Below are 26,875 nucleotides of genomic sequence, written 5' to 3'. Positions count from 1 at the left end.
ACAGCAGCAGGGACAGCAGGGGGACAGGAGCAGCCTGATGCAGCAGCCCTGCCCTGCACAGACCTGCCGGCTCCTGCCGTGCCCTCTGCCTGCCTGGGCCCTGTGCCAGTAGCCTCCAGTCAGAACTGAAACACATTGCCTGCAAGAGCCAGAGCTTCTCAAAATAATCTCTTCTCTACTCAGGAGTATCACCATGCTTTTAAAGGAACACAGCTTGATGTTTCTCTCTTGCGTGGTATCAGTAAAAGCAGAGTGATTAGTGCAGAAAGGCTCCTGGTGGTAGGGACACTCAGGTGCAGGAGGGTTTCCCAGGAGGCCCCACAGTGCACACAGCCACCCCTGCAGCTGTACCTGGGGCCATGCCTGACCCACCACATGGTACAGCAGCAGGCAGGGGCCCTCCAGCTTCCAGGAGGCTCTCTGAAACTGCTGAAAGCATCATCCTCCTATTCTCTTCACATCCCCAACCTGCTCCATCCCCAGCATGCCAAAGGATGGGGTGCACCAGCAACAGGCACATACACAACACAGCAAGCCAGATGTCCACTGTCCACACTATGTCCAGATAGGGGATTTCATGGCTACAGATCAGGTTTTCATGTTCAGTCCCTAACACCAAGGTGCAACCCCATGAGCTCTCACACCCCACACAGCAGCAGGCTCTTCCCATGTGGATGGAGTATGCTCATGGTTCTATGCTTGAGGAAAGTGGGAATGCACAGCATGGAATTAGGAGCATCACACACTACACCCGAATGCTTGCAACCTACTACTGCTGCATAGCTCTGACTAAGGCAAGTTATGTCACCAGCCCCGGGAGATCCCTCAGGCAGAGACATGCATTGCACTCAGTCTGGGTGGCTGAAAGTTTAGACACAGAAAGCATAGAAACCAGCAGGATGTCACAGAATTCCAGAGTCATTAAGGTTGGAAAAGCCCTCTGAGATGATCGAGTCTAACCATTCCCCCAGCACTGCCAGGCTTGCCACTAAACCATGTCCCAAGTGCCAAATCTACACGTTTGTTAAATCCCTCCACGGATGGCAACTCCACCATTTTCCTGGGCAGCCTCTTCCAGAGCTGAAACATTCTTCTGGTGAAGAAATTGTTCTTAATATCCAACCTAAACGTCCCCTGGCACACCTTGGTCACTTAATCTCGTTCCTCCATTTGCTACTCGGGAGGAGACGAACCTCCCCACCAGCTTCAACCTCCTTTGTAGAGTGATAAGGTCCCTTCCGAACCTCCTTTTCTCCAGGCTGAGCTCCCCCCGCTGCTCCTTATCTGGCTTGTGCTCCACACCCTTCCTCAGCTCCATTGCCCTTCTCTAAACACACTCCAACACGTCAGTGTCTTCCTCGGACTGAGGGGCCCAAAACTCAACACAGGATTTGAGGTCAACCACAACGAAACAGGTGTGCCATGCTCCACAGAGCTCCCGCTGTGGGAAACAAGCCCCGACATGAAAGGTCAAGAGTTTGGGGCAATCAACTAAGAGGGGCAGAGTCCTCCAGGGAAGCCCCAGTGCCAGGCTCCGTCTCTGCATGCCAGTGAATTTGCCCCCACGCAGGTAGAGCTGTCCTCCCCGCTGATCCCAGGGCTGTCACCCCGCAGCCCACGCGGGACCTACGGGCCAGCTGCCTCCAGCGCTGGGAGCTCCAGCCAGAGCCGGGCAGGAGCTTTTCCCCCGCTAAGGCTGCTGGACACACACGAACAACGGGAAAGTGCCAAAGCCACGTGCCAGTGTCCCCCAGGAGCTGTCCCGCATCCCCCCGCGGAACGAGCCCACCCACCCCCAGCCCCGGCTCCCTCGCACCGCAGCTCTCCCGCTGCCCACTCTGCTTCCGCGGCTTGGCTTGGCTTGGCTCGGCTCGCCATCCCGGAGCCCGGCTCCGGTGGAGCCCGCGGGGCCCTGGGGATGGGGGTCCCGTCTGGAGCCCCCCCCAGACCCAGCCGAGCCCTGCCCGGACGCAGCTCCCGGATCCCGCTGGGATCCCCCGGCTCCTCAGAGGCGCTGCGATAACAACAATGAAAGCCCGGCGGGACTCACCATCCGCCGGTGCCCCGGGGCCGCCGCTGCCCGGTCAGCTCATGGCCGGGGCTCTGCACAGAACTGCTGACTCCAGGCCGTCCCTCCCCCTCCCATCTGCAAACGGCTGAAAGAAGTTAAGCTTGGCTAATATCGGCTTAGGCTGTATTAGCGCAGCAGCAGCAGCGATGCCCGCTGTAACCCTTGAGCTTCCACACCCGGCGATGGGAGCCGCCTCCCAGAGGAAAAACCCACCCTCTCCGCTCCTGAATGTTGCAGTATTTTCGCACATCTCTGTCATACTGGAGGATTTACAGGCTCGAAGCAACGCTTTTGGGTGTAAAACTGTAAAACCTTTTTTTCTGCAACTGCGCAGTTTAAAATTAGAAACGGCTTTTTTTTTTTTTTTTTTTTTTTTTTTTTTTTTTTTTTTTCTTTAGGAAAAGTCATCATAAAAGAAAGTTTCTGACACTGAGAAAGTCTGTGCTACCAGTTCAGGTCTGCTGAACGAGACACTTCATAGGTCGGATATCGGCAGATATTTACATGGGCAGATGGTGCCAGGACAAAGGGGAATGGCTTCACACTGACAGGGCAGGGTTAGATGGGATATTGGGAAGAAGTTCTTCCCTGTGAGGGTGGTGAGACAGTGGAGCAGGCTGTCCTGAGCAGCTGGGGATGCCCCACCCCTGGATGTTCAAGGCCAGATTGGACACGACTTGGAGCAACCTGGTCTAGTGGAAGGTGTCTCTGCCCGGGGCACGGGGATTGGAACCGGATGACCTTAAAGGACCCTTCCAGCCCAAAACAGTGCGCTGGAAGAGTGGGTTCTGTGATAATCAAGTAGAATAATTACAAATGCCCTGAATCAAGAAAATAGTAAATCAGTAACTATTGCCAACATCATCCTTATACTGCTATATGTATTAACAGAAAAAGCCCAACACCCCTGGTTTTCCAGCCCAAACCAGATTTTGTTAATTTACACTCAAAATAACAAGACCGGAACTTTGAAATTCATTTGTCATGGTAAATTACTGACATTTACATTTGAGAGATCTGGCTGAGATACTCTCAACTACAAGAGCATTCCTTTCAACTGGAAACCACCAGACCAACAGTGTCTGATAGCTTCCAACTCCCCTCTCCTGAGCAAAGATAACATGGGTGTGCCACCCTGGGCCCCCGGGGAGCCCTTGTTCCATATCATCACTTTATTTACTGCTCATTTTTTACTGTTCAATTCCTGCTTAGGACTCTGGCTGTTAGGAAGGCATTTGAGGGATCCTCCCTTCTAGAAGCTGAATATCTGGCATTAATAACACTGAAATTATTGTTTTTCTCTACTCCTTTTTTTTCCTGGCTGGCTCTTCAGAACTGCTTGGCAGAAAAGAGGTGAGCAGAGAGTGAGAAGCTGTGTGAAGACTTACTATTACCATAGTTAATAAAGTTTCTGTCTGACCTGTCCTAAATTTTACTTGTGATATTGGAGTTTGTAGTGGAGAATTCTCAAAGAACACTTAACACTCATGAATGAAGAAAGACTATTTAATGAGATTTCAGGCAAGATTGTAAAATATCGCTCCTTTGGGTCACATGGAGGATGTTCTGCAATCAGGCTTAATTCATCAAAGTGCCAGAGTAGGGCAGGGAGCACTAGACTGAATGGTCTGCAGGTGCAAATCAGCATCACAGTGCTGGCTTAATGGGACCTCAGCAATATTCACCAGCTCAGATTCCTGCCCCTTTGTTCTTTATGAGCCACAGCTTGACAGAATCTTTGTAGCCAGGAAAATATTTCAGGTGTGTGAACAGTTCTGGGCTGGCTGAGTGCTTCAGTGCCAGTAGCCCACAGTCTCAGCATGTCTGTGTTCATGCTGAAATGCCCTAAAGGGGAAGTGGGAATAATGATTTCAAATGAATATTGGATTAAAAGCAACATACTGTGCTAGGGAGATCTTCTTTCAAGCTCCTGCTGGTAAGGGCTGGTCTTGCCTACCAAGATGAAGCTCACCATGGGCAATATACCCTCAGTGTAAGTGGTGAGATTGAGTAAAACACATGTTTCATGGTAGAGTCTGACCCTTTTACCTCCTCTGTAAATACCCTGAGCAGTAATTCCCTTTCTCTTGTTTTGCTTTCATTGCAGTACATACACATATGGACTCACTCTCTGAAACAACCATTGGAGATATCTGAGGGAGAACAAAGAGAGGAAGCTGGATGTTGGCTGCCTACCTTAAGGGAAAAATGATGCAAGCATACTCTAAGTAATAAACTGAATAAAAGCTTTCATTCTGCCCCAGAATTTTCTACCAGCTAATTTGCAGGGCAGAGTGATGGGGACAGGGCTTTATGGGAAGACAACCTAATTTTTTGGACTCACAGCCAAGAGAAAGCATTGAGTAGCAGGGATGTTTATACTAGTACAAAGGAAATTAGACTTCACCTTTTGTGCTCAGTCTAAAGCCCAGTAAGACCTACCTACTAGTAAAATCAATGGGAAGACTTCAAATAACTCTGGGATTTGGCTGAGACCTGATCCATCCAGGATGGGATGTAAAAAAAGATATATCAGTAAATCACAGTGCATTTAATGCTCCCAGCCAAAGTCAAAGAGTCCTATAAAAGAGAGTAACCTATGGAATCTCTCTATGCTTTTATACTTTATCAAAATTATCAAAATTAATGAGAAACGCAGATTAAGATTGAATTTTAAACATTGTTGCTTTTAGCCAGGAGAATACAGGATAGGACATGGTGTAATGGTTTTAAACTAAAAGATGGCCAATTCAGACTAGATATAAGGAATGATTTTTTTATAAGGAAGGTGGTGACACACTGGCACAGGTTGTCCAGAGCAGCTATGGATGCCTCAGCCCTGAAAATATTCAAGGTGAGGTTGGACAGGGCTTGGTACAACCTGGTCTAGTTGAAGATATCCGCTCATTGTAGGGGGGTTAAACTAGATGAACTTTAAGGGTTCTTTCCAACACAAACTATTCTATGACTTTACATAGATTCATCAGAGCAGCTAAATGAGGCTGTACCACTAGGAAACCACACAGAGCTGAAATAGCCTGGGAGCTTCCATTGCTCTATGGAAGAGTTCCACTTCAAAATTCTGAGCGTAACTCAAAAAACCCCAGTTACTGCTATGGTTTTCAGGACATTCCCATAAACCAGAGCGATAGCTTCAGTTACAGAACAGAAATTTGCCAACAGTATCTCTACATTCCTCAAGGCCCATCCATGGAAAATTGTGCCTCAAGTAGAAATAAAAAACCACCACTAATTCAAATAATACGTAAGAAAGAGGAACTTTACTGCTTTGTGTGTCTTTTTAGTGGTCTCCTTTTCTTTTCTATATCCTCTGGTCAGATATTATGCTTTTATGTTTATACATAGCCTATATTTTTTACCATTTCCAAAGAGCAGCAGGAAGGAAGCATACAGCACAAACAGAGAATTAATTGAATAATTAGGAACATTAATATTATGTTACTGGGCAAGTATTTCTGCCTCCTCTCCCTCTAGTCCTCAATTTCCTTACACCACAGGGATGCCAACTGATGGCAAGGTAACAAAAATAAACCCAGGATGAGGAATTTATTGCTTATGCATCTCTTCCCAGCTGTCATCCTCAGAACACTTTACAGGCACCCAGAAGCTCAGTCTCCACATTGCAGCTGAGTGTGGTAGGTGCAGCACACAGTGAGGTGCAGGGGCTGTGTCCTGGCCCAGTCCAAGGGGGTCTCTCCTGCACCCTGGCACGTCAGCAGGACTGGCATCCACCAGCCAGAGACCCCAACCACATCCCACACCCAGCTTCTGTTCCCCTGCCAGCAAGGGCCTGGCACTGTGCTAGAAAATGAGGGAAAAGGGGGAATTTGGCATCATCTCCTGGAGGGTTTTTGAGAAATCTGTGGTTGGGCTGTGATTTGAGATGTCCTTAAATAGTCCAAATTAAATACTTCACTGAAGTATTTTTCTTCTCCTGTCACTAATAACAAGCAGTTACATTGTTTAAATGATTTTTAAACACACGGTTTGGTTTCAGGATCTTTGTTGTCGCTTCAGAGTTTTTTATTTATTTTGTTAACTAAAGCAGCAATTAGGTTATTTCTAATTTTGTTTCTAGAAAGTTCCCTTTGCCGATGCCACATCCTGAAGCACCCTGCACCTTTCTGTCCCTGACACTGCTGTAACTTGCTTTTGCTCTCCTGTTTTCACAAGTACTTTCAAGTCACCCTGAAGACATTTCTGTCCATGCTAAATTTTGCAAACACTCTGCAAGTCAGTCTATGGCTGTATTCACAAAAGTGAATTTTCAGTTCATATGTATATGGCACATTTTTGCTGACTTCTGTCAGGGCTTTCCCTGTCTCCAGCCTCCTTCCCCATACCTGCTGCAAAAACAGCCTTAAAATCTCTTTTTCTGAATATTTTAAGCCTCCAAGATGCTGGAACCAGGTTCTAAAGGGTTACTAAAGGGTTAAGATGGAGGAGGCCCCCAGACGGCTCATGGCTCATTCTTCGGTCTCAATGACACAGAGCTTTTGCCTTTTCAAATATATTTAACCAAATAAAGTGAATAGAGGATATGCAAATGCCTTTCCCAAAGGAAACACAGCCCTGAATTGTTGTTGGCAGGTCAGAGCATCACACCACCCTCAGCAGCCTCTCAGCTGCGGGAGATTCGGGCTGGAGGAGGTGGTGGCACAAAAAGACCCTTTTCAAGCAGAAAAAAAAGCAGGACTCGGGTATTCCAAGGAGACAGAGAGAGGAGGTCACTGGGGATGGCTCCCCCGGCATCTCAAAACCCTGGTTCCCTGTGAGGGTGGGGAGGCCCTGGCACAGGTTGCCCAGAGAAGCAGGGGCTGCCCCATCCCTGGAAGTGTCCAAGGCCAGGTGGGACGGGGCTTGGAGCCTGGTTTAGTGGCAGGTGTCCCTGTCCTGTAGCAACACGAGTGAGTGTGCAAGGGAGACCCACAGTGAACAAAGGTTCAGGGGACGTCAGGACGCTGGCACAGCTTGGGTGAGCTGGTGCTCACAGGCCAGCCACAAGCTGCTCTCAGCTCCAAGGAGTTATTTGAACATTTGGCTGAAGAAAAGATAAATCTGAATGAGATTGCCTGGAGTTATGGAGAAGGGCTTTACCTAAAAATGAGCTGTATTGGTATCTTGGTCTGATATACACTGTCTGCCAAGGAAGGCAGAAACCTCTCTTGGAATTCAAAATGTGACCGCCTTCCCTCCAAATTATTACAACTCTGAAGTTAAGAGGCTTTCAGGCAAAGGTATGGGAAAGCAATAACAGTTCTCTGCTAGTGTGTGTGTGTGTAAGAAGGCAAACCAAGGGCAGCAGCAGCAGCAGCCCCAGCCAAGAGCAGGAGCCAAGCGCGGCCTCCCCTGGGCCCATGGCTGTCCCTGTGCTGCAGTTCCGGGCACGGCCAGCGGGGGCGCTGCTGGCTCCCGGCCGGGCAGGGTGTGCACTGACTCCCCCACCCCTGCAGGGGGCGCTGTGGCGCGAGCTCAGCCCCACTGTGCACAGGGCTGATGGTGGAGAGAGGGAAATGGGGTTTCCCTGGCTCAGGAGCAGCCGGGCCCGGGGCCCTCCTGATGGTGAAATGTCACCACGATATTTTATGAAAAATCCTTTCGCCAGGATTTCTTCTCCTGGGAAGCTGGGAAGCTTCAGCTTCTCCCTGTTTCGCTGCTTTGGAATTTGATTTGGAGAATTGTTTATCTCAGCATGCGAATTGTTTTTACTTAATGACCAGTCCCAGTCCAGCTGTCTCAGACTCTCTGGTCAGTCACGGGTTTTTATTATTCATTCTTGTCTAGCCTTCGGATGTATCCTTTCTTCTATTCTTTAGTATAGTTTTAGTATAGCATTCTTTAATATAATATAATATAATATCATAAAATAATAAATCAGCCTTCTGAGAACTTGGAGTCAAATTCTCCTTTCTCACCTTGTCCTGGGGACCCTCACAACACCACACAGCGGAACCCTGGAGTGGCGCTGGAATGGCAGAGCCCAGCACACCCACACTGGCAAACAAAGTGCAGCACTAAGCAGTGGCAAAGGCAGGGGGTCCTGCAGGTGCTGGGTGTCCAGCTAAAATATGGCAAAACCCCCGAAATAACAGCAAAAAATGGCCAAGGCTGTGAAGGAGCAGCCGGGCTCCGGCAAGCAGCCAGGAAAGGCTCCCTCAGAGGGGCTCAGGGTGCTGGTTTTTCCCCTGGGGCACCCCGGTAGATGGTGAGGACATTTTTCCAGTGAGGTCAGGGGTTGATAAGGTCCAACAACTGCTCTTACAAGCAAAGGCTCACCCATGGTAGGAAAAGCATTAAAAGACTGAACTGTTGGAAACAACATAACTTTTAAATTTTTATTTTGTCTCTCTAGTTACGCTTGACTTGACTTTGCCTCGGAGAAAGGAATTTTCTTTAGGTTTTTTTAGGAGATGTAACATCATTCTAAGGAGATGGGTTTAACATACCAACAGACTGGGAGCAGCCCAAAGATACCCAGAAAGATAAAAGGCCATCAGTGGAACATCAGCGGCCACCTACGAACATCTACCCTCACAGGAACATCTACCACCCCCTGCTCCGGAAAGGACTGATAAGAAAATCGAAGAATCAAGATCTAATCAATATCAGAGGCAAAGAAATTCAGATCCAATGGAAAACTGAACACTAGGGGTTGCTCAACTCTAGACCAATGTACTTTGAAGCAGTGCATCTCTATGGGTTTTGACCGTATAAAGTTTGGGGGGAAATCCTGCAAAAACCTGTGTCATGGAATGATTCTCTCTGCACACCTGGGCTATGTGTGGATGAGATTATTTCTGTGGTAAATCCTGGCCAGATCAACATCCTGGCTAGAATAAATTCCCTCCTCCTCCTCCCATCCATATATTTTGTTCTCTTAAGTACCAGTCATCATCATCTCTTGGGCATCAAATGGGACAAAATTCTCTGAAAGAAAGAAAAAAAAAAGGAAAAAATTCCAATCTCCGGCAATTGGAGATACTAAATAAAGTATATTTAACATTTCAAAAGGGGTTCTAATATATTTGTCTTTTTTTGTCCATCATTACGAAGAATTTTACAACAAACTAAATAATATCCTCTCCACTTCTTATTACTAAGTACTGTTTTCTGCAGAAAAGACATTAAGTCTGCATCATTCCTGCCTTCTGTAATTTGACTGCTTAGATCACCTCCAACTCACTTCAATCAACAGCAGAATGATTGACTGTTTCCTAGATAATTTTTCAAAGAGGAAAAAAAAAAGTTAAATCAGTTTAGCAATCTGCGTGCTCGTTCCTGTGCCGAACAGCTCATACTTGCCCTTGGAGATAGGGGAACAAATAAAAAGAATGCCAACTTAGCAAATGTCTCAGTGCTTTGCCTGCTGTAGCTTTCGCCTGGGGCCATCTAGCAGCGAGTGGGACACCCCAGCGGTCACAGCGATGTCAGTGTGGCTCCCGAAGCTGATTTTAGGGATTTCATAGCCCTTGGAAAGGAATTGCTTGTTGCTCTGGAGGCAAAGAAGAGCAGGGCTCTGACCCTTACCATGTGCAGGCCCTTCCCTGAGGAGGCTGTTCCTGAGCCCTGTCCTTCCCTGGGCACCATCACTGGCCCACATGGATGGGCACAGCCCAGGGGCTGCTCTGCCTTGTGCACGGGGGCAGCTCAGCCCAAATTTCCTAAGGGCTGGTGGGAGAAGGAAAGGTCATTTCAACCAGCCCCTGTGATTCTCAGCCATGAACAAGCACAGTGGCTTGCCCAGGAAAGGCAATTTTCCATCCAACAGCGGGTCAAGCAACAGCCCAAAGTGAGCTGTGGTGCCTTCTGCACCCATCCATGCACTGCCTGTGCTCTCAGCAGGGAAAACTGATCCTTTCCAAAGGCAGAAGATGCCAGGCTGAAGAGGGGGCACAGCCCCAGGAGCAGACAGGACAGGGCAGAGGTCTGCCACATGGGCAACTGTCCCAGAGAGGAGGCTGTGCCATTCTCTGGGGTGAAAATATTGGGGAAAAACAAATAGCAAGGCTATTGTTAGCAAGTCTCAACATCATGTTGGTATCCTAATAAGCAGGATCTGTATTAGTCATAAGCAAATATGAGAGGAAACTTGGAAGATTTTCTAGTAGCTTCTAGAACTTTCCCAAATGAAAGTATGTTCACAGCAGGGAGAGTCACACTTGTGTGGAAGGATCAGCTTACATGGCACCACACACCAGGTCCCTGCCACCTCAGCACTTCTGCTTCTTGACCCAAAGTTGTACCTTAATAATTACAGAATCATTATGGCTGGAAAAGCCCTCAAAGGTCATTGAGTCCAATGGCTAATCCAGCACTGCTAAACCCACCATTAAATTAAATCCCCTAGCACCACATCTACATATTTTTTGAACACTTTCAGGGATGACAACTCCAGTACTTCCCTGGGCAACCTGTTCCGATGTCTGACCACACCTTCCATTAAAAAATTTTTCCTAATATCTAATTTAAACCTCCTCTGGCAGAACAAAAAGTCCCATTGCAGTGAGTGATCTGGCTGACAACGTTGGTGTGGCTGTCGTTCCTCTGTGGTCAAAACACAAACTCAGGTGGCCAGGTGAAGCATCCAAGTGTCTGTTCCCAGGTGTGGGACTGATGCTCCCCTCCTTGCCATCATCAAACCCCTCACCAGTGAAAGCAGTGAGGGTTCTCTTAGAATCTGGCCACTAAAAGATGGATTTACACAGGTAACCCTCCACCTCTGCCACAGGCCACAGTGGGCAAAAGACCCTCTGCTGAGATTGTTTTTCCAAATAACCCAGTATTTGGAATTTCTGCTCCTGGGCCAAGTGACACACTTGGCCACAGAGGGAAAAGTCACCTAAAAACCCCCAGGTACCTTTGGAGCGGTTACTCTCAAAGAAGTCAACTCATCCAGCACAGATTTTGCAGCACGATTGCACAGTGCTTAGTGGAAACTCCTCACTACAGTTCACATGCGGTGTCTCTGAGATTTTATCTACACAACCAAAGCCACTTTGTTGAGCAAATGGAAATGTGAGCTGCAGTCTTGCAAAACCATGGCACACAGGTCTGAATAAAAAGAATTTTCTTCCCTGAACTGGGACTTTCCTAGAGAAACCATGATTTCCATTGAATGACACACTTTTTTTGACAAGTGACATTTTCTTCCTGTGGTGTGGAAGAAAATTATTTGGACAGGTTGGTTGGATTTAGCTTCTTTCCATGTTTATGGGATTGGAATATCCCACACAACACAGAAGACAGAAAAACCCCCTGTGTGGCTGACTAATCCGGGGGTTGTGGGGGAAATCACCATGGGGTCTTGCCAAAACCTTGCTGTGGACTCAGCCCAGGACAAGAAGGGGCTGCATTTTCAGCCATGCTTTTCTGAAGTATCTGCTACACACTGTAGCTGAAGCAGCTACATCACTGCTTGCAAAAGCCCCAGCAGTGAGTAAAGGATGCTGAAGCATGGCTGCAGCAAGGAGCTGGGGACCAGCTCACAGGTGCTGAACTACCCCTGACACTCTTTCCTGACTAAAAATCCCCACTCATCCCAGTGTCTTACTTTCTCACCACCAGCTACCATGTTTTCCATAGTGCAGTCTCTGGTAGGATGATAAAATATTTATCATTTTGCCTATGTACAGAGTGTAGGAAGAAGCAAAATGAGGAAAAGCCCCTGGTCTGCTTCCTCACCCACCTTCCCACCAGCCTCAGGTCACCTTGGAGGCTCTGTGACAATGTTTATGGTGCAAGGAGGCTTTGACACAGCAAATGACTTGTCATCAGTAAGTCCTGGTGGCACACCACAATAATTCCAAGCCCAGCAGAACATTTCCCTGTATCATGCTGTACAGAATCATCGCTCAGTTCCTTGAAGTCTCCAAAAAGGATTTGCAAAGACTCTGAATCAGCATATCTGGGAATAAAAGCTCCTGGAGAACCAATCATGGCTCACAGCAAAATGCAGGAGAGTGTGGAGTGTGAGGGTCCCTGCTGGGGATTCAAGGATTTTACATGTATATTTCAAGCATATTTATATATTTATGGCCACATGCTCTCTAATACACCTTTCTCCACTCTATCTGAGTGGTTTCACAGGGTAAGAGGGTAGCTGGGTTCCTGAGCTCTGTAAACCCTCCTGCACAGTGGGAGAAGAGGTGAGAGGATGGAGCAGTTTGGACCACCAGTGCCTTCTCCAGAGGGGACAAGACCGGTGAGCTGCAGGAGCAGAGGTCTGCACTGTCCCTCCTCTGAGCTGTCCCTGCTCCCAGCACCCACAGCCCTGAGGGAACAATAGCAGGGACACATGGGTCCCCAGTGCCAAGGATCTGCAGGGCTTTGGCTTCACACAGTAGCACAGGAGACAGAAATAGCAGTGAAGGAGAAAACCTCATTACTTGTATTGGCCCATCCCCAAAGAATGTATGCAGAGCACTTAAAAATAAAAGAATAAATTAACAGATGTTTTTCTTTCATGTTAATTTCTGATCAGAAAGAGGGCGAGTAAGTTTTTTTTTTTTTATTTGGGTCTATATGAAGAAATAATGTAGCAAAGTTAAAAACAAAGCCATGGGAAAAGAGCTGCCCTGAATGCCTGTGAACCCACCAAAGGATAACTGCCTGCACCACTTACCCACCATTCCTTTCCATCTCACCCAGACTTGCCTCCAGTTACTTTTAAGATATCCAGGTGCTGATTGCAACTGTGCAGTGATGAAGGAAGAACAAGGTATTTCTCTCAAAGTGCTCTCAGAAATGTACTCACAATGAAACATCTAAACCCTCTGGTGCTCTGCAGTGTTTGGTGACATCAAAAGGACAATTATACCCTTACTGATGTAATGTTGTATTTCTTTGTTTCTGGCTCACTCCCAAGTCAGCTTTCCTATTTCTGAGGGTATCCAGTTAATTCCATTTACCATCTGTCTTCAAAGCTTCTCTCCTATTTTTATTACTTGAATGTAATTGTAATATCCATAGTTCTATTGTGGAGACAAGAATCAAATAAATGTCCAGATTAGTTAGGAGCAGCAGAGAAAAATTGCTATGTCCTATCTTGTCCTGTGAGGGAGCAGGGAAATTCAAATGTATCTAATCTTTCCTTTTGATAGTATCTAGCAAATGTTCAAATGGAGCAGTAATAGAGGGATGGAGAATAAAAGCAACTAAATATACCTCAGCCAATACCATGAGCTTTGCCTCTGGTGCAGCACCTGGCACTCCACAGGCTGGGCTGAGCAGCCTTGGGCATCTCCTCTGTACACAAAGCATCACCAAGGACTCCTGTGTCACTGCATGAGAGCCAGGATCAGGAGTGGGATTGTGCAAGTCTACTGTAACCTCAGATGAACCTCCCAGCCCTTTGCAAACATGCACTGAGAAATGTTTGGAGAGGCACTGGTGCTGGTGGGAAGGGACACTGTGATGGCAGATTTCCCTTCTTGTGCCTCCACACATGAGTGCAGGTGCCTGCCTGGCCTCCAGCTGCTGCCAGGAGGCAAGAGAACAAAGACTTCCTTTCTGTAAGGCAGGGCTGATAGGGCAGGCAAGAGACTCACGGCTGCAGCCACATGAAAGAGAAGAGCAGAGGAGTAAAAGCAGGAAATCCCAGAGGTTCAAGGGGTAAGGTGAATTCTTGAACAATTTCAAGCAAACCACCAATGTTCAAATCCCTAGGGAATTTGCCATTAGGTTTGTGTTTGGTTTACTATACCACTCTCTGCATCCATCAAACCATCCAAGACTGAACAGTAGGAAATAATTTGCTTTGTCTTTCACTGACTTCTACCATTATTTCATTGAGATGAACATTATAGACCTGTTCTCAACTTGTTAAAACTTTCCTAATGGCGCCAGAAATTAATCTGAGTTAAAGAAGAATGCTTCACTGGGCTGTGAGGGCCAAGGAGCCCCTTGTTCAGTAAATCAGCACAGCCACTCCTTTGCAACATGACTGATGGGATGGGGCCATCAGAAAGCCAAAACCAGACATGAGAGCAACAGCTGCTGCTCCAGGGCTGAGCAGGTGCCATACTGCCAGGTCAGGCAGAGCCACTGGCTCTCTGGTGGGATCCATCTCTCAGAGATACCTGTGGTGGCACACATCTCACTGCCACTGCAAAAGGCAATAACAGCACACCTTTCTTCTGAGGGCACCTATTCTGCAGACAGAAATGTTGGGCTAAAGTCATGTCCACACTAAAATAAAGAGAGCACAGCATTAAGTGAGGCCCCACTTTGGGATAGCCAGATGCACAAGACAGAGGAGCTGAGACACAGGAGAAACACTGAGATGTGAAGCACAGAAATCAATACCTCAGGGCACATGTGGAGGACTGAGAGTAGGAGCTTACACAGGAGACCTGTTCCCAGTGGGTCCTGTTCTCCTGCTGTTTTCATAAACAAGCCTGGTGCAACAGTAATGTGGCTCAGAGCAGTCCCTGGGGCCTTGGGGCCCAAAACACAGTAACAAACACTTGCCCACAGCTTCCCAGCCAAGTCCTCCTTTCTGTTTCACCCATGTAATTCCCTCTGGGCCATATTTCACTGCATGAGTTTTGCTACAGTTCTGAAGCAGCTGATTTAAGCTGCTGATAGAAGCAGCTGTAAGGCCACTGCCTTTAATGAGAGCTAACAGGATATTTTCAGAGGCAAAATTCAGGATAGCAATTTTAGGTTCCCTTTTTTTTTTTTTTCAGTGTGAAACATCCTTTTTCATAATCAAAAATATCAAGTAGGCATGAACATAAATAATTACAATATTTTCCATTATCAACACTCCCCTCAGAACATCTACCAAATGATGCTAAGGTGTTGTCTTTTAAAATAATTTTCCCCTTTGTATTTCTTCTCCTTGGAAGTCTGCCGGTCTAGAGGGAAGCTCTTTGATACATAAAGGGGGAAATAGGACAGACATTGAACATTACCTTTCTTTAGAAAAGGCACTTCACACAGATTCAAAGGAGTCAATTTCAAATCAGCACAGCAGATCAATTCAAGATGAACCTTTAAATACCTTACAGAAATCCTCCTGTTTCAGACTCGCAAGAATTTCCTAACGCAGACCCACTTGGAATCGTCACTGCCTGCCCACAAAACAATGGGATCCAGCATCACCCTCTGCCCATCGGCTCTTAACACGCACACACCCCTCCAAGCGCGCCGCCCTATTTCACATACCCACTACAGACAAAGTGCCCCAACAAATTTACCAGAGAGGGACTGGTGGAACGAGCCAGCAGGACAGTTTGAGAGATATTATGTAATGCCTCCCGCCGAGCTCTCTGCACCACTGCCATAGCGGCTCATGGTGCCGGCTCCGCCGCACGCATCACGCCGAGCATCATGCCATCCCCATGCAGAGCGCCGCTCCCGCCTGCCTCCTCCCTTTAAAGAGCTTGAATACCCTTTATCCCGGAGCACGGACGGCCATGGGGAGCCGGACCGCGGGCCCAGAGGCCGCTTCGCAGGGTTCAGGCCGGTACCACCGCGCCGAGGCGGGCAGCCGGTCCCACCCGCTGCGGAGAAAGAAAGGAGCCGGGAAGCAGGGAGAGGGGCGGGGAGAAGGACAAACCCCGCAGCCGAGGCGGGCCGGGGGAGCACTCACCCAGCAGCAGCCACCCGGAGCCCGCCGAGCCCAGGAGCGGGGCGAGCATCCCTGCGGCGCGGCCCCCGCGCCCCGCTCCGCGCACTGCGGCGCGCACTGCGCACCCCGCCGGCCCGGCCCGGCCCGCTCCGCCGCGCCCCGCACGCTCCCCGCCGCTCCCCCGGCGGAGGGCGGTGTTTTTAGCAGCCCTCCTCCTCTCCCCATCCAGCCGAGCCCTACAGATCCCTCCTAAAAGGGGCTACGCTGCCGGAGGTGCGCGGATGCTCATCAGAACATCCCTGCCCCCTGGGATCCATGAGGGGAGCGAGGGGGAGAAACTTACTCCTTTATAGCTTTATTTTCACCTTTGGCCAATGAAATTGCAGCTGGCCGGTGACCTGCACAACAGAGGTACTAAAGATAATCAGAGATGCTGAAACACAGCCAGCTTCATCAGCAGAGACAGCTCGGCATTAACTCTAAACATCATCATACAGCTCGTGGCTACTTAAACAAAAAAAAACCAAAAAAACCCCGAAAACGCAAACTGTGTGTGATACTAAATACATGGAGAGAGGAGAGAAGAGCAGATTTGTGCTCTTGACTGTTCCCTGAACAAGCTAGTTGTAAAAAAAAAAAAAACCATGTCCCAGCTCCATGGTACATGAAGGGCTTTGCAGAAGAAGGTGTTAAAGGGGCTGCACCGGTGGTGAGAACACGTCTTGCATCCCTCTGGGAATCAGAGTGCCAGTGGAGTAGACAGGATGGGAGTGCCAAAGGGTAGAAGATATGCTGTATTTTATTCAGCCCTTTGAGTCACTAACATGGCAGGTCTGCACAGTTGGCAAAACTGCCTGCTCCAAGCTGTGATATGCTGCTGTTTAACTCTTTGGGAACATAGGCCAAGATACACCAATACAATTCCCTGTTTGTACCAGGAATTAGCACTAGTTCAGGTATGATTACAGCTGTGAAGGGCACACATTTCCTTTGCAGATAAAAGCTTTTGGGTTTTCTCAAAGGTGAAAATGAAGCATATGAAAATTAAGAATTTCTATTCCATGGCAAAAAAATTTCACCATGTGGTTTCTTTCTGATTCAATATGGGAACAATCTAAAAACACTTCCTGTGTATAGAAGCCCAGCAGCTGATTAAACCTGATGTAATTTGTATTAGAGCCATCACTGCCCACTCCTGAAAGCTGTTATAAAATTGTCATGTCCCTTTTAGTCAAGGGCCTTTTGTCTTTCAAGACTCACAGTCTCAAGGCAGAAAATCATCATCAAGCACTCTAACAAGTGAGCTGGAAACCAAAGAGAACTGTATCTGCTTCCTCAGACTGCAATTCTCATAGTAAATGCCTCTAAAGCAATTGGGACTTCAGCTACACCTTCAAGTGCCATCAAATAAAATAAAATCAAATCAAATATAACAGCTATAAAATAGGACTTGGCAAAATCATTTCTACTGTCATCTGTTTTGCCTGAGAGTGAGATAGATTATAGATTAAATATTGCACAATCTAATTTACTTAAGAACATTTGTAGCCTATTCCTACAGCCTTCTCTTTCTTGAAAACGAAAAACAGTTTCTATGCCAATTTTTACCTGCCTCTGTGGCAATTTTTGTGTTGCAAGGCTGTTAGCATGTCTCATCTTCAGCAGGCTACCTGGATCCTACAGTTCCTGTGTCTAAGCAAGCCCAGACTTCTCCCTGAACCACCAGTGTCCTTAGCTGAGCCTTGCTTCTGGACTCCTGAAATCTTTTAGCTGGAAATCACAATACTGAAGCTAACAGATACCACAAAAAAAATTGTCCTAGAAATATTCAAGGCCAGGTGGGACAGGGCTCTGAGCAACCTGATCTAGTTGAAGATGTCCCTGGTCACAGCAGAGGAGTTGTACTAGATGACCTTTAAAGGTCCCTTCCAACCCAAAATGTTCTATAATTCAGGATGTCTTGATCTTTGAGGAGATGAGTATCTTTAAATAATACTTCCTTAGGGAAGTTGAGGGATCAGAGGAAACTGGCTGAAGAGTACCAGCTCCCAAAACTTCACTGAGATTCATGCAAACAGGTCTGTGCATGCAGTTGCACAATGAGTCCTGGAAACACCTTTTGTTCATCTACCATAGGAGTGAAGATCATTGGCACAACAAATCCCACCTGGACCTCCATGCCCTTGCTTTGGGGAGCCACAAGGTGTCTGCCTATGCTCTGCAAAGCAGAGCTTTCCTGACCTCAGCATCTCCTGCAGCAGCTCCTCCAAGCCCTACACATTAAAAAAAGACAAGAGACTTCCTGTGTTTCACCACAAACTTCCTGCCTCTCTGCAGAGTTCTCATAAACCTTTCTCTAATTCTTGACTTTAAAACCTTTGCTAGCTTTCTACTTCTCTGTAACTACAGTCCAAGGCAAACTTGGCCAAACTGATTATCAAAAGGCCCATCTACAGTTTTCTGAAATTGTCCACACCTCAATAGCAGTTTAAGTGCTCTCACTTACTGGTATAATAGTAATAGATGTTCTGTCTTTGGAGGTGTGACAGACACCTGTCATAATGATGCTGAAATTTTCCATGCTAGGAAACCACCCAGAATCTTATGATTCACAGAAGTGCCCCAAATCACTACTACACCAGAGCTATCTCTCCTGCAGGGGACCTTCAGCCACCAAGTTATTAAAGCAACCACCAGCATGACTTTCCTAATAGTCAGAGCAGAGGCCAACATCAGGAAAAAACTGGCCAGGGAATCTGAGCTTACACCTCTCTGAAGTGTGTTAAGTTTTCCAATCCACCCCAGAAGCTGTTACTACCAGAACTCTCATCTTTTCTGTTTGCATCAGAGCCGAGGCTGGGTTATAGAGAACAGGCACTCTATCACCTCCCCATGAATACAAAGCAGCTCCTACTTGCTCTCACAATTAGATACAGTAACATTAGCCTAGCTGGGAAGAAATCAGTTTATTCAGTAGTACAATATAATCTGTTTGACCCAAGTAACACTAATATAAAAAACCCTTAGAAGCGTTCCATTCTGTTAAATATTTTAAATAAGCATATGAAATGTATTTCAAGCTGGGATTTACATGATTTTTATTCCAAGTTTTTCAGTCTGTTCTCCTTCCCAAACAGCTGGTAAATAGTTACTATGGCAGCACCTAATGCAGAGTGACTCAGCACTCCCTCACATTCCAGTAGCAGCGCTGTCTACCCTTCTGTTTTTTTATGATTATAACCTTGTCTTCCCCTTATTGTTTCATTGCAGAATTATGATGTTTAAAACATCATTCTTTCCTTGTGAAACTCAGCATTTATTGGTGGAATCAATGCAAGAATCTGCTAAATAAAGATCATACCTATTCAGGATGCTATTTCAGCTTTACTTTTGTGTTGATCACAAAGATGTCTGAATTGTTTCCATAATTTCTCAGTGTTTCTTTGGAGCTTTATATTGCTAAGTGAGTTTGTCTCATATCAAACCACAACACAATCAGCTCCAAAATATCCCTGTTCGATTGTGAGGAGAAGCTCCCCTTCCCTTTGTTAATGTTGAAAGCTTCTTGCTTTCTGTTCATGTGTTTGGGTTTTTTAAATTTACTTTGCTTTGAAGGTTGTATTTACACCTTGAGTTTTCTCCTTTATTCTTTCTTTGGGTTTCAGTTCAACCCAGAGGTGACTGGCCAACCAGTTACCATTGTTACCAAAGCTCTTTGAGTGTGACTATCAGCCAATCCTTTATCTACTACAGTCATCCAATGTATCAAGTCTAAGTGCATGAAAAGCCCACATGTCATCAATTGGCAAGTCATCAAAAAATTAGAAGAATTTTTTTTTATAACAGTGAAACTTGCAAAGTTTGTGGTTTCCCATCTCATGGCTGGATTTCCCCAGAGCTAGAAGGGTGTGAACTCTCCCATCATGGAGTTTTCTGTCATTGAGGCAGTTGTTTCACTGTATTATGACATTCTGGAAGAAAGTGCCTTTAAAGTGGCTGGCGGGGGATCTCAGCTGAGTTAGTTTCTCAACTTTAACTTTCTAAAATTGAAGCTGACAGATTTATGACAAATAATATAGCAAATATATCTGGGGAGAGCTAAGGTATTTTTTCAGTACACTTTATGAACATTAAGATAGTTATTTTAGACCTGGAATGCAAAAACATGTCTGAGGAAGAATAATTAATTTTTCTCTCTAGCCCTGCAGGCATCTTTCACTTTTCTCAGCCATTCCAAGCTCTCCCAACCCTGACACCACGCAGGAAGCTCGAGGCCCTTCCCACCAGGTGTGCCCCTGCCCGGGTGTTAGCAAAGAACAGAGAAATGAGGGATCATGGCTGGGACACGGCTGCTCCCCGGGGGCTCAGGCGACACCTCCAGCACCACGGACAGCGGCAGCTCAGTAATTACCGTGTTCATTAACAAACCTTTTCTTTGCTCCATTAAATCACTGGCGGTTCTGAGGACTCCCTATTGTGTCCCACATTACTCCCAACATTAGAGATAGCAACAAGGATTAATGTGTTACCCTGGAAGTTGCAGCTGCTCCTTCCTTGTCTTCTGCTTCACCACCAGCCTCCTCTTCTACCATTTTATTTTTTCCTACCTGTGGAAGAGAAGACATTTAAGTCCATTCTGCGCCAGACTAATAGAACCCTTTAAGTTAGTAAATGCTTTTGAGATAATCAAGCCCACCACTAATCCATGCCCTCAAGATGTGCCACAGCTACACCTTTCAAATCCCTCCAAGGATGGTGACTCCACCACTGCCCTGGGCAGCTTCTGTGAGTGTCTGAAGAAATGTTTCCTAATAACCAATCTAAGCCTCCCCTGGAGAAACTTGAGGCCATTTCCTCTTGTCCTGCTACTGTGGGAGAAAAGACCAACCCACCTGGCTCCAAGCTCCTTTTTGGGAACTGGAGAGAGAAAAAGTCCCTTCTGAGATGCCTTTTCTCCAGGCTGAGCCCCTCAAGCTGCTCCTCATACCCCCCAATGGCCATCTCATATAGATGATAGTGGGTCTCTGCCTAAGGGCTGGGGCAGCAGGTGTGCTCAGGATGGGCATGGATTTATTTACCAGAGGGACAGCACACAGATCAGTGCTATCTGGCAGCCCAAATCCAGATGAAGAGCTAGGACTGCCATTACAATAAATCTGCTTTGCATCTCATAGCCAAGAAAAAGGTTCCAATTGCTGCTGAAAGCTATGCAAACATGCCACATGGTGCCAACTCTCCATACCTTCTTGACCTTGAAGATTTAGATAAGTGTATTGTGGCTAAATGAAGCAACAGAAGGTGAATCTACCAAGTGCAAATTTTTGTATGTCTCATTAATTTCATAAAATTTCACCTATGCATCACTGTTAGCTGAGATCAATGACCTTAGTGCCAAAATCTTCATGGCTGTAAGGAATAGGCTAGAGACAAGACCTCTACTCAACTATTCATAGGAAAACTCAGTTGATTGTCTGTGAAAAACAAGGGAAAATAGAATATTTCATTTTGAGGATACAGAAATACCAGCAAGCATTAGATAAGAAGTGGTTTGATGACCTAGTTTGTTCTCTTGGTTTCTGTTTACATCCGTTCATTACCATTAACTCTCTGAACCACTTCTGGTGGGGTTATTCAGGGAGTGCACAGGTGCTTCTGCTGCTCTGCTGCTGCCCCAGCTGCACAACCAAAGCAAAAAGAGGGGTTTTAGAAAAAAAAAAATGAATCCCAGACCCACTCTTTCTACATTACAGTAAGAAGGGAGAAAACAAGTAGTTCTATTATGGTTGTTACGGAACAAATGAAGATATGAGAGAGTTTGACAGAAGCCATTTAATGCCATAGCCCTTCATGCCAGCTATGCTGAAATCACATTAGGAAAAGAAGTGATATTCACTTAACCTCTTCTGGCTTAGAGGACATACTCACAGCCCAAATCCAAAAAGATCTGTCAATAAAGCGGAGCAAGCTCTGGTCACACTTCTCCTGTGGCCAGAAGAGCTTAATGCTGCTGCAGGAAATCATCTTACACCTACATCAGACTGGAAGCAAAGTTTCAACCTTTTTATATAGATATAAATATACACTGTAATGACCTTTGAGCTTTCTTTAGACAAAAGCTCTCCTCTTTGGATTTGGATAGTGAACAAATGCAGGTATTGTGGTTCAGCTTGCAGCTCATGAGCCACACCTCTAAAGTAAGTAAAGGACAAAGCCAAGACCTGAGCATATCCAAAAGCTCAGAACTCCTCAGCTTTAGGTGGAGTTTTAAGTTATATCTAATGTATATTAAATAATTTTGCCACAGATTTTGGCTGGAGGCAGCTGAATGCTGACCTGTTCATGGCAGAGTTGTGTGGGCAGTGAGGTTGTGCAGTGGGTGCAAAGCAACTGCCTGTTCCTGCTGGTGAGCCATTGAAGTGTCAACCCTATTATTTTAAAAGCATCCAGGCTCTTTCAAGCTGTAAGTGCTCCAATAAAGCACTGTGCCTCACCAGCCTGTGTGAGCACAGGCACAGAGAGTGAGCACAGGCACAGCACAGAGAGTCCTCATGGCCACATTTTGCTGCTGATCCATGATGTGACCTTGTCAATGACAGCAGACTGGCAGAGCGGGGCAATGAGCTTTCCACCTTGTTTCCTCCTGTAGCAATCCCTTTTTGATTTCTGGTTTTGAGGAAGATGCCATCTACTGTCAGTAGCTCATTCAGACAACTGGGAGAGTCAACTGCACTTAAAGCATCAGAAGTCAAAGAGCTGCAGAAATATCCTCATTGAGAGTGTAGGCTGAAATGCCTTTAATAAAAATTTTTATTACTATCTATCATCTCACATATTTATTCATGATTTTCTATTAGGTTGTACTCAAATGGAACATCTTTTAAACAAGCATTTGTGTTGCAGACAAAAAGCCCTTTAGCCCAGTCTATCAGGGCTTTTGATGTCATTTGCCTTCTTGCCATGATCATCTGCCAGCTGCCTATTTGTTCTGGTTTAATTAAAAGACAGAATTGATTGGTCATGAAATTTTTATAATAGCAAGGTTAAGAATTTAGAAAACCATTCAAAAACAAAGGTAAAAGAGGTATGGATATCAGAGCTGAACCTTAATATGGTTTTTTAAAAATACTGTAGAAGCATCAGCAGCAATGAGTTTGTTGCACAGGGAAAACTCCCTGTTTACCAAGGTAACAGCAAAAGTAGCTGTTACCTAGGAGAAATAGTAGATTTTTCTAAATAGTAGATTTTTTTATTCATATTTTGAATCAAATATTATTTCTTGAAAGGGAGTAAAATAGACTGTATGGTCTAATGAAATGGATGTAAGGGAAACAAGTCCCAGTCTCAATGAATGGATGCAGGACTCAATGTGCAAAAAGGGGTCATAAATAAAACCAAAGTGATGAGAGGTTTGGATCAATTCAGTCAAAGGGAAAAGTCATTGCATGAAACAATTAATTACTCACAAGACCATGTTTCAGCAGCAGCATTTAAAGCCAGAATTAACAGTAGCAAGAACCTGCATTGCTTAATATCCTCTGCAAAGGGAGGTGGATGAAATCTGAGGAGTGGAGTGATGCCAAATACTCTCTTAATTTGAGTATGAGGCATCATAGTAGGATCTCACAATGATGAGCAATTGGGCAAGAAGATGGCACGAAAACCCCAGTGTTGGTAAGCAAAGACATGCACTCAGGAAATATAACCCAGATAGGTACAACAGAGAGTGAGTTGGCTTTTTTAATGACATGGGGAATGTTTCTGATGAGCAAAACTCTTTATACCCTGAAGTGGTAACTGCTGCATGCAGGCACATGGTGCTCTCCATAGCAAAGGCTTTTATTTTCCATTTATGTCAGTATTTTGAAAACACCTCTTGAATGTTAAAGCAGCTGCCCTTAAGCACTCAAGAGACTTCAAGATCTTTTCCTAATACAGATCAAGCCATTCCTTGGTGACCAATGTTTCCTTCTGCCTTCCAGAGGAGCAGAGTGGGAGCAGCTGCAAGTGCCAGCCACCAGCAGTGAAGCAAAAGGTGACTTGTGCTGCCTGGATAAGGATGGCAAAGGCACTGGCTGCTGGTTGTTTTAAAGTCACACACTTAGTCCCAGAACCTACTTCTCTTTTCCCAAGGGTAAGAGGTATTGAAATTCAGTAGTTTATTAGACAATCAAATGAGATCTAGAAACTTATTTCTCAGTACTCAGATGTGGAAAACGAGACTGAAATCCTCACAGCAACCTGAAAATTCCCCCTTATTTTTTCCTAAAGAGAACAAACTGACATTGATCCGTATTTGATTTCTCACCTTTGTGTTGTCACATTAGCTTGCTTGCAGCCATGGGGATGCTGCCATGGGCCCTGGCGTGCTCAGTGTGCATTGATGGGTATGGGCTGTGTGCTGCCCTCTCCATAGCTCTGTGGAGAAAGCAATCTGGGAGGCACAGAGTAAAAATATCCTGGTTGTTTGAAACGAGTTAGAAATAAATGGTCTCTCTTCTTGTTTGTTTAAAACTAGCATAGCAATTCTAAACATTGATGTTCCTCTCAGCTGATCTGGAGATTCAGAAACTTCCAAAGGATGTGATTAATCCCTCAAGCAGGGTTTCTTGCAGCTGCTGGGGAGCCACAAAGTGCCTTGAGACACTTTGCTCCACAAACTCCATATTGGGCTCTTTAATCTCTGACTCTCTGTATTTTTCCCATTGAGGAGCTGGGGTGCATCAGCAGCTCCCACAGAGCTGCAGGTATTTTTCCATCTCACTGAATCCCACTTGGTTGTACCAGGTTGGAGGTGATGCTCTTTCCTAGGGCACTTCCGAAAGATGCATCTTTTGCCTTTTGTGGGAAGCCTCATGTGTTAGCTGTCATTTTCTTTCTCAACAGACATATGAATGTTTAATCACCAGGACAACATTTTCCATGTTGACTGGAATGCTGACTCATCTTGAAGATGTCAGTAGGTTCTAAAAATAGGACCTAGTATAAAAAGATATTTGGTAAGACTGAGAACATGAAATTACTTTTTGTTTGAAATCTCTATGGCCTTATAGAGTGCAGTTCAGAGTTCTTGACCGTGCTGTTGTCACTGTGATACCACAAGGTACATTGCCTGGGATTTTGGGGTTTGGTTTACTCGGTAAAACAAACCCCAAAATTATATGGGAAAAAATTACTCAAAAGGATTATTAAGCTTGCAAAAAATCTACTTAGTTAGAAGTTAGAAGTGCTACAGAAAAACTGCCACCCAAGAGAGATCCACCCTGAGCAAAACAGATTCCACAAATTTTTCATGGGAAAAAATAGGCAAAATATAACTAAAGAAAGTTTGAAAGCACAATGTAAAGAGATTAATATATGGTATATAATATAATAATAATATTATATAATATACTAATAATGCTTATATATAAGCAAATTACATTTTAGGATTCCATTTCTTAGGAATTATAGAATAATTGTTTGTTAAGGACCCTTAAGATAAGCTTCTCAGAGTTCAACTTTGGTTTTATTTGCAATAAGGTATAAAAAGTGGTCAAAGAATTCACTACACAGACAAGAAACTGGATTTGTGAAATCTTTTACCAGGTCATTTTTATCTTAGTCAAACCTGTAAAAAATGGCCCGGTAAAATCTTTGGCTACAAGGATCCTATCAACAACTTCAACAACTGTGGCTTTGTGATGATAATTCCTTTCCTGAGGTTTGATGGTCCACTTAGTGGAAAATATTCATATATAAATTCACAGCTACTTGTAAAAATTCATTTTTGTTTGTCTTTACAGTTACTGTGCATGGGTGGCATTTTTCCTCTGAAACAGAAACCACCACATGACTTGTGAGCACCATCAGCTCACCATATCTGGGAAGAGGAATTTCCAGTCCTGCCCACTCTCACCTGGCTCCCAGCATGCCTAAGGCTGCCTGCCACATCAGAAGGAGCTTGGAAGAAAATTGTCTGATTTTTACCCTCATCGTTGGCAGTAGTCTGATGAGCATCAGATTCTCATCAATACTTTCAATTCTGTTTGGCATTTTTAAGGCAAAATATCCTGAACTACTCACTGTACTTAAATAATTCATGTCTGCCAGGTCAACTTCATGGACCTCTCCTAATTTTTGTTTAGATGTATGGTTTCTGGCTTTTCTTCCCTTCATGCTATTGATAGAGTTTCTCATTCACATAGCGCTGGTGCAGCCCTCTCAAGCTGATGTATTTATAAAGTAAATTATAGTATTTATAAATGTAAACATCCACTGTACTTCCCATTTTGTCACAGCCACTACCAAATGCACCAAATTCATTGTGAGTTTGAAAATAAGAAAAGAAAAAAAAAAGCAAAACCAGAAAAGCAGAGATAATAAATAGTTATTCTACTAACTGCATAGATTATCACAAAATGTCTTGAGTTACTTCTTGGCCACATGGGAGCAAATAGCACAAGAATCAAGAATGCCTATTTTGGGCTCCATTTTGGAGCAGTGGGATCCCAAAGGGGTAGGAGGTTATGTACACAGGAGGACACACTTCCTTTGGGAAGATCAAGACTTATCCATCCAATACACCTGATGTTATGGCTTTTGTTGTTACTGTCTAAATGAATCTGCCTAGACATGTCTGAATGCACTAGATGGTTGGATGGAAAACAGAGGGAGCAGCCAGGCTGTAGCCCATCAGGAGACTCCATCTTTGCATTTTCACATCAGGCTGACAAACCCCAAGACCCCTTCTAAAATCTAGTCTTCACATGAAGTCTGAGCAACTTTTGCAGAGGTGCATTTCACAGCAGCAAGATTTGCAGGCAGATCAGAATTCAAAGTTAAAGCTCTCATATCATTGCATCTCTGGTGTCCTCATTTGATCTCACAAAGGGTTTACTAATGACACAAGAAAGCACTTGCTATCTGCACTTGTGGTTTTTATGACAAAACCTCTGCAAAGCTTCCATGAGAAACTGAAAATCAAACCTAGATGAGATACATTAACTTTCTGACACAAATATTTGTCTTATTCTGCTCATGGTTCCCTTCCATGGGAAAGCGAGAGGATCTTAAGGTCCCTTCCAATCCAAACCATTCAATGATTCTGATTCTACTCCTTTATTCCCTCAGGAATTTGGTTGAGTAAATGTAATTAACTTAATTATTTAATCAAGATCACTCAATAATTGGTCTTGATAGTTCCAGGAGAAAGTTTTATATGTTTGCAAATA

At 45.2% G+C, this 26,875-nt stretch overlaps 2 protein-coding genes and 1 long non-coding RNA gene across 8 annotated transcripts in view; 2 read left to right on the top strand and 1 right to left on the bottom strand.

Moving 5' to 3' along the window:
• Positions 1 to 15,842, bottom strand: part of ACSL6 (acyl-CoA synthetase long chain family member 6) — a 58,032-nt gene extending 42,190 nt beyond the window's left edge. For 3 of the 6 annotated variants that reach the window (XM_071443173.1, XM_071443178.1, XM_071443179.1), the window contains exon 1: positions 15,687 to 15,842. In XM_071443173.1, coding sequence (XP_071299274.1) covers positions 15,687 to 15,735 — 49 coding nt within the window. In that variant the 5' untranslated portion in view covers positions 15,736 to 15,842. Of the gene's footprint in view, positions 1 to 2,050; positions 2,210 to 15,095; positions 15,166 to 15,485; positions 15,619 to 15,686 lie in introns of those variants that run through there. The other 3 variants (XM_071443175.1, XM_071443177.1, XM_071443174.1) reach the window with 3 other exon arrangements.
• The window catches only part of PDLIM4 (PDZ and LIM domain 4), a 246,788-nt gene that overhangs the window by 77,399 nt on the left and 142,514 nt on the right, over positions 1 to 26,875 (top strand). The gene's annotated exons all lie outside the window — the stretch shown is intronic.
• Positions 1,251 to 4,324, top strand: LOC139597653 (uncharacterized). Its single transcript, XR_011681670.1, has 3 exons — positions 1,251 to 1,570; positions 3,405 to 3,424; positions 4,179 to 4,324. It is a non-coding gene; the product is annotated as an uncharacterized lncRNA (long non-coding RNA).

This window comes from Agelaius tricolor, unplaced genomic scaffold (genome assembly GCF_023055355.1).
Source record: "Agelaius tricolor isolate 1412-34295 unplaced genomic scaffold, bAgeTri1.0.p SCAF_18, whole genome shotgun sequence".
In the NCBI taxonomy this organism is placed as follows: Eukaryota; Metazoa; Chordata; class Aves; order Passeriformes; family Icteridae; genus Agelaius; species Agelaius tricolor.
Note: the sequence above shows the minus strand (reverse complement) of the source record. Positions and strands in the feature narration are given on the sequence as shown.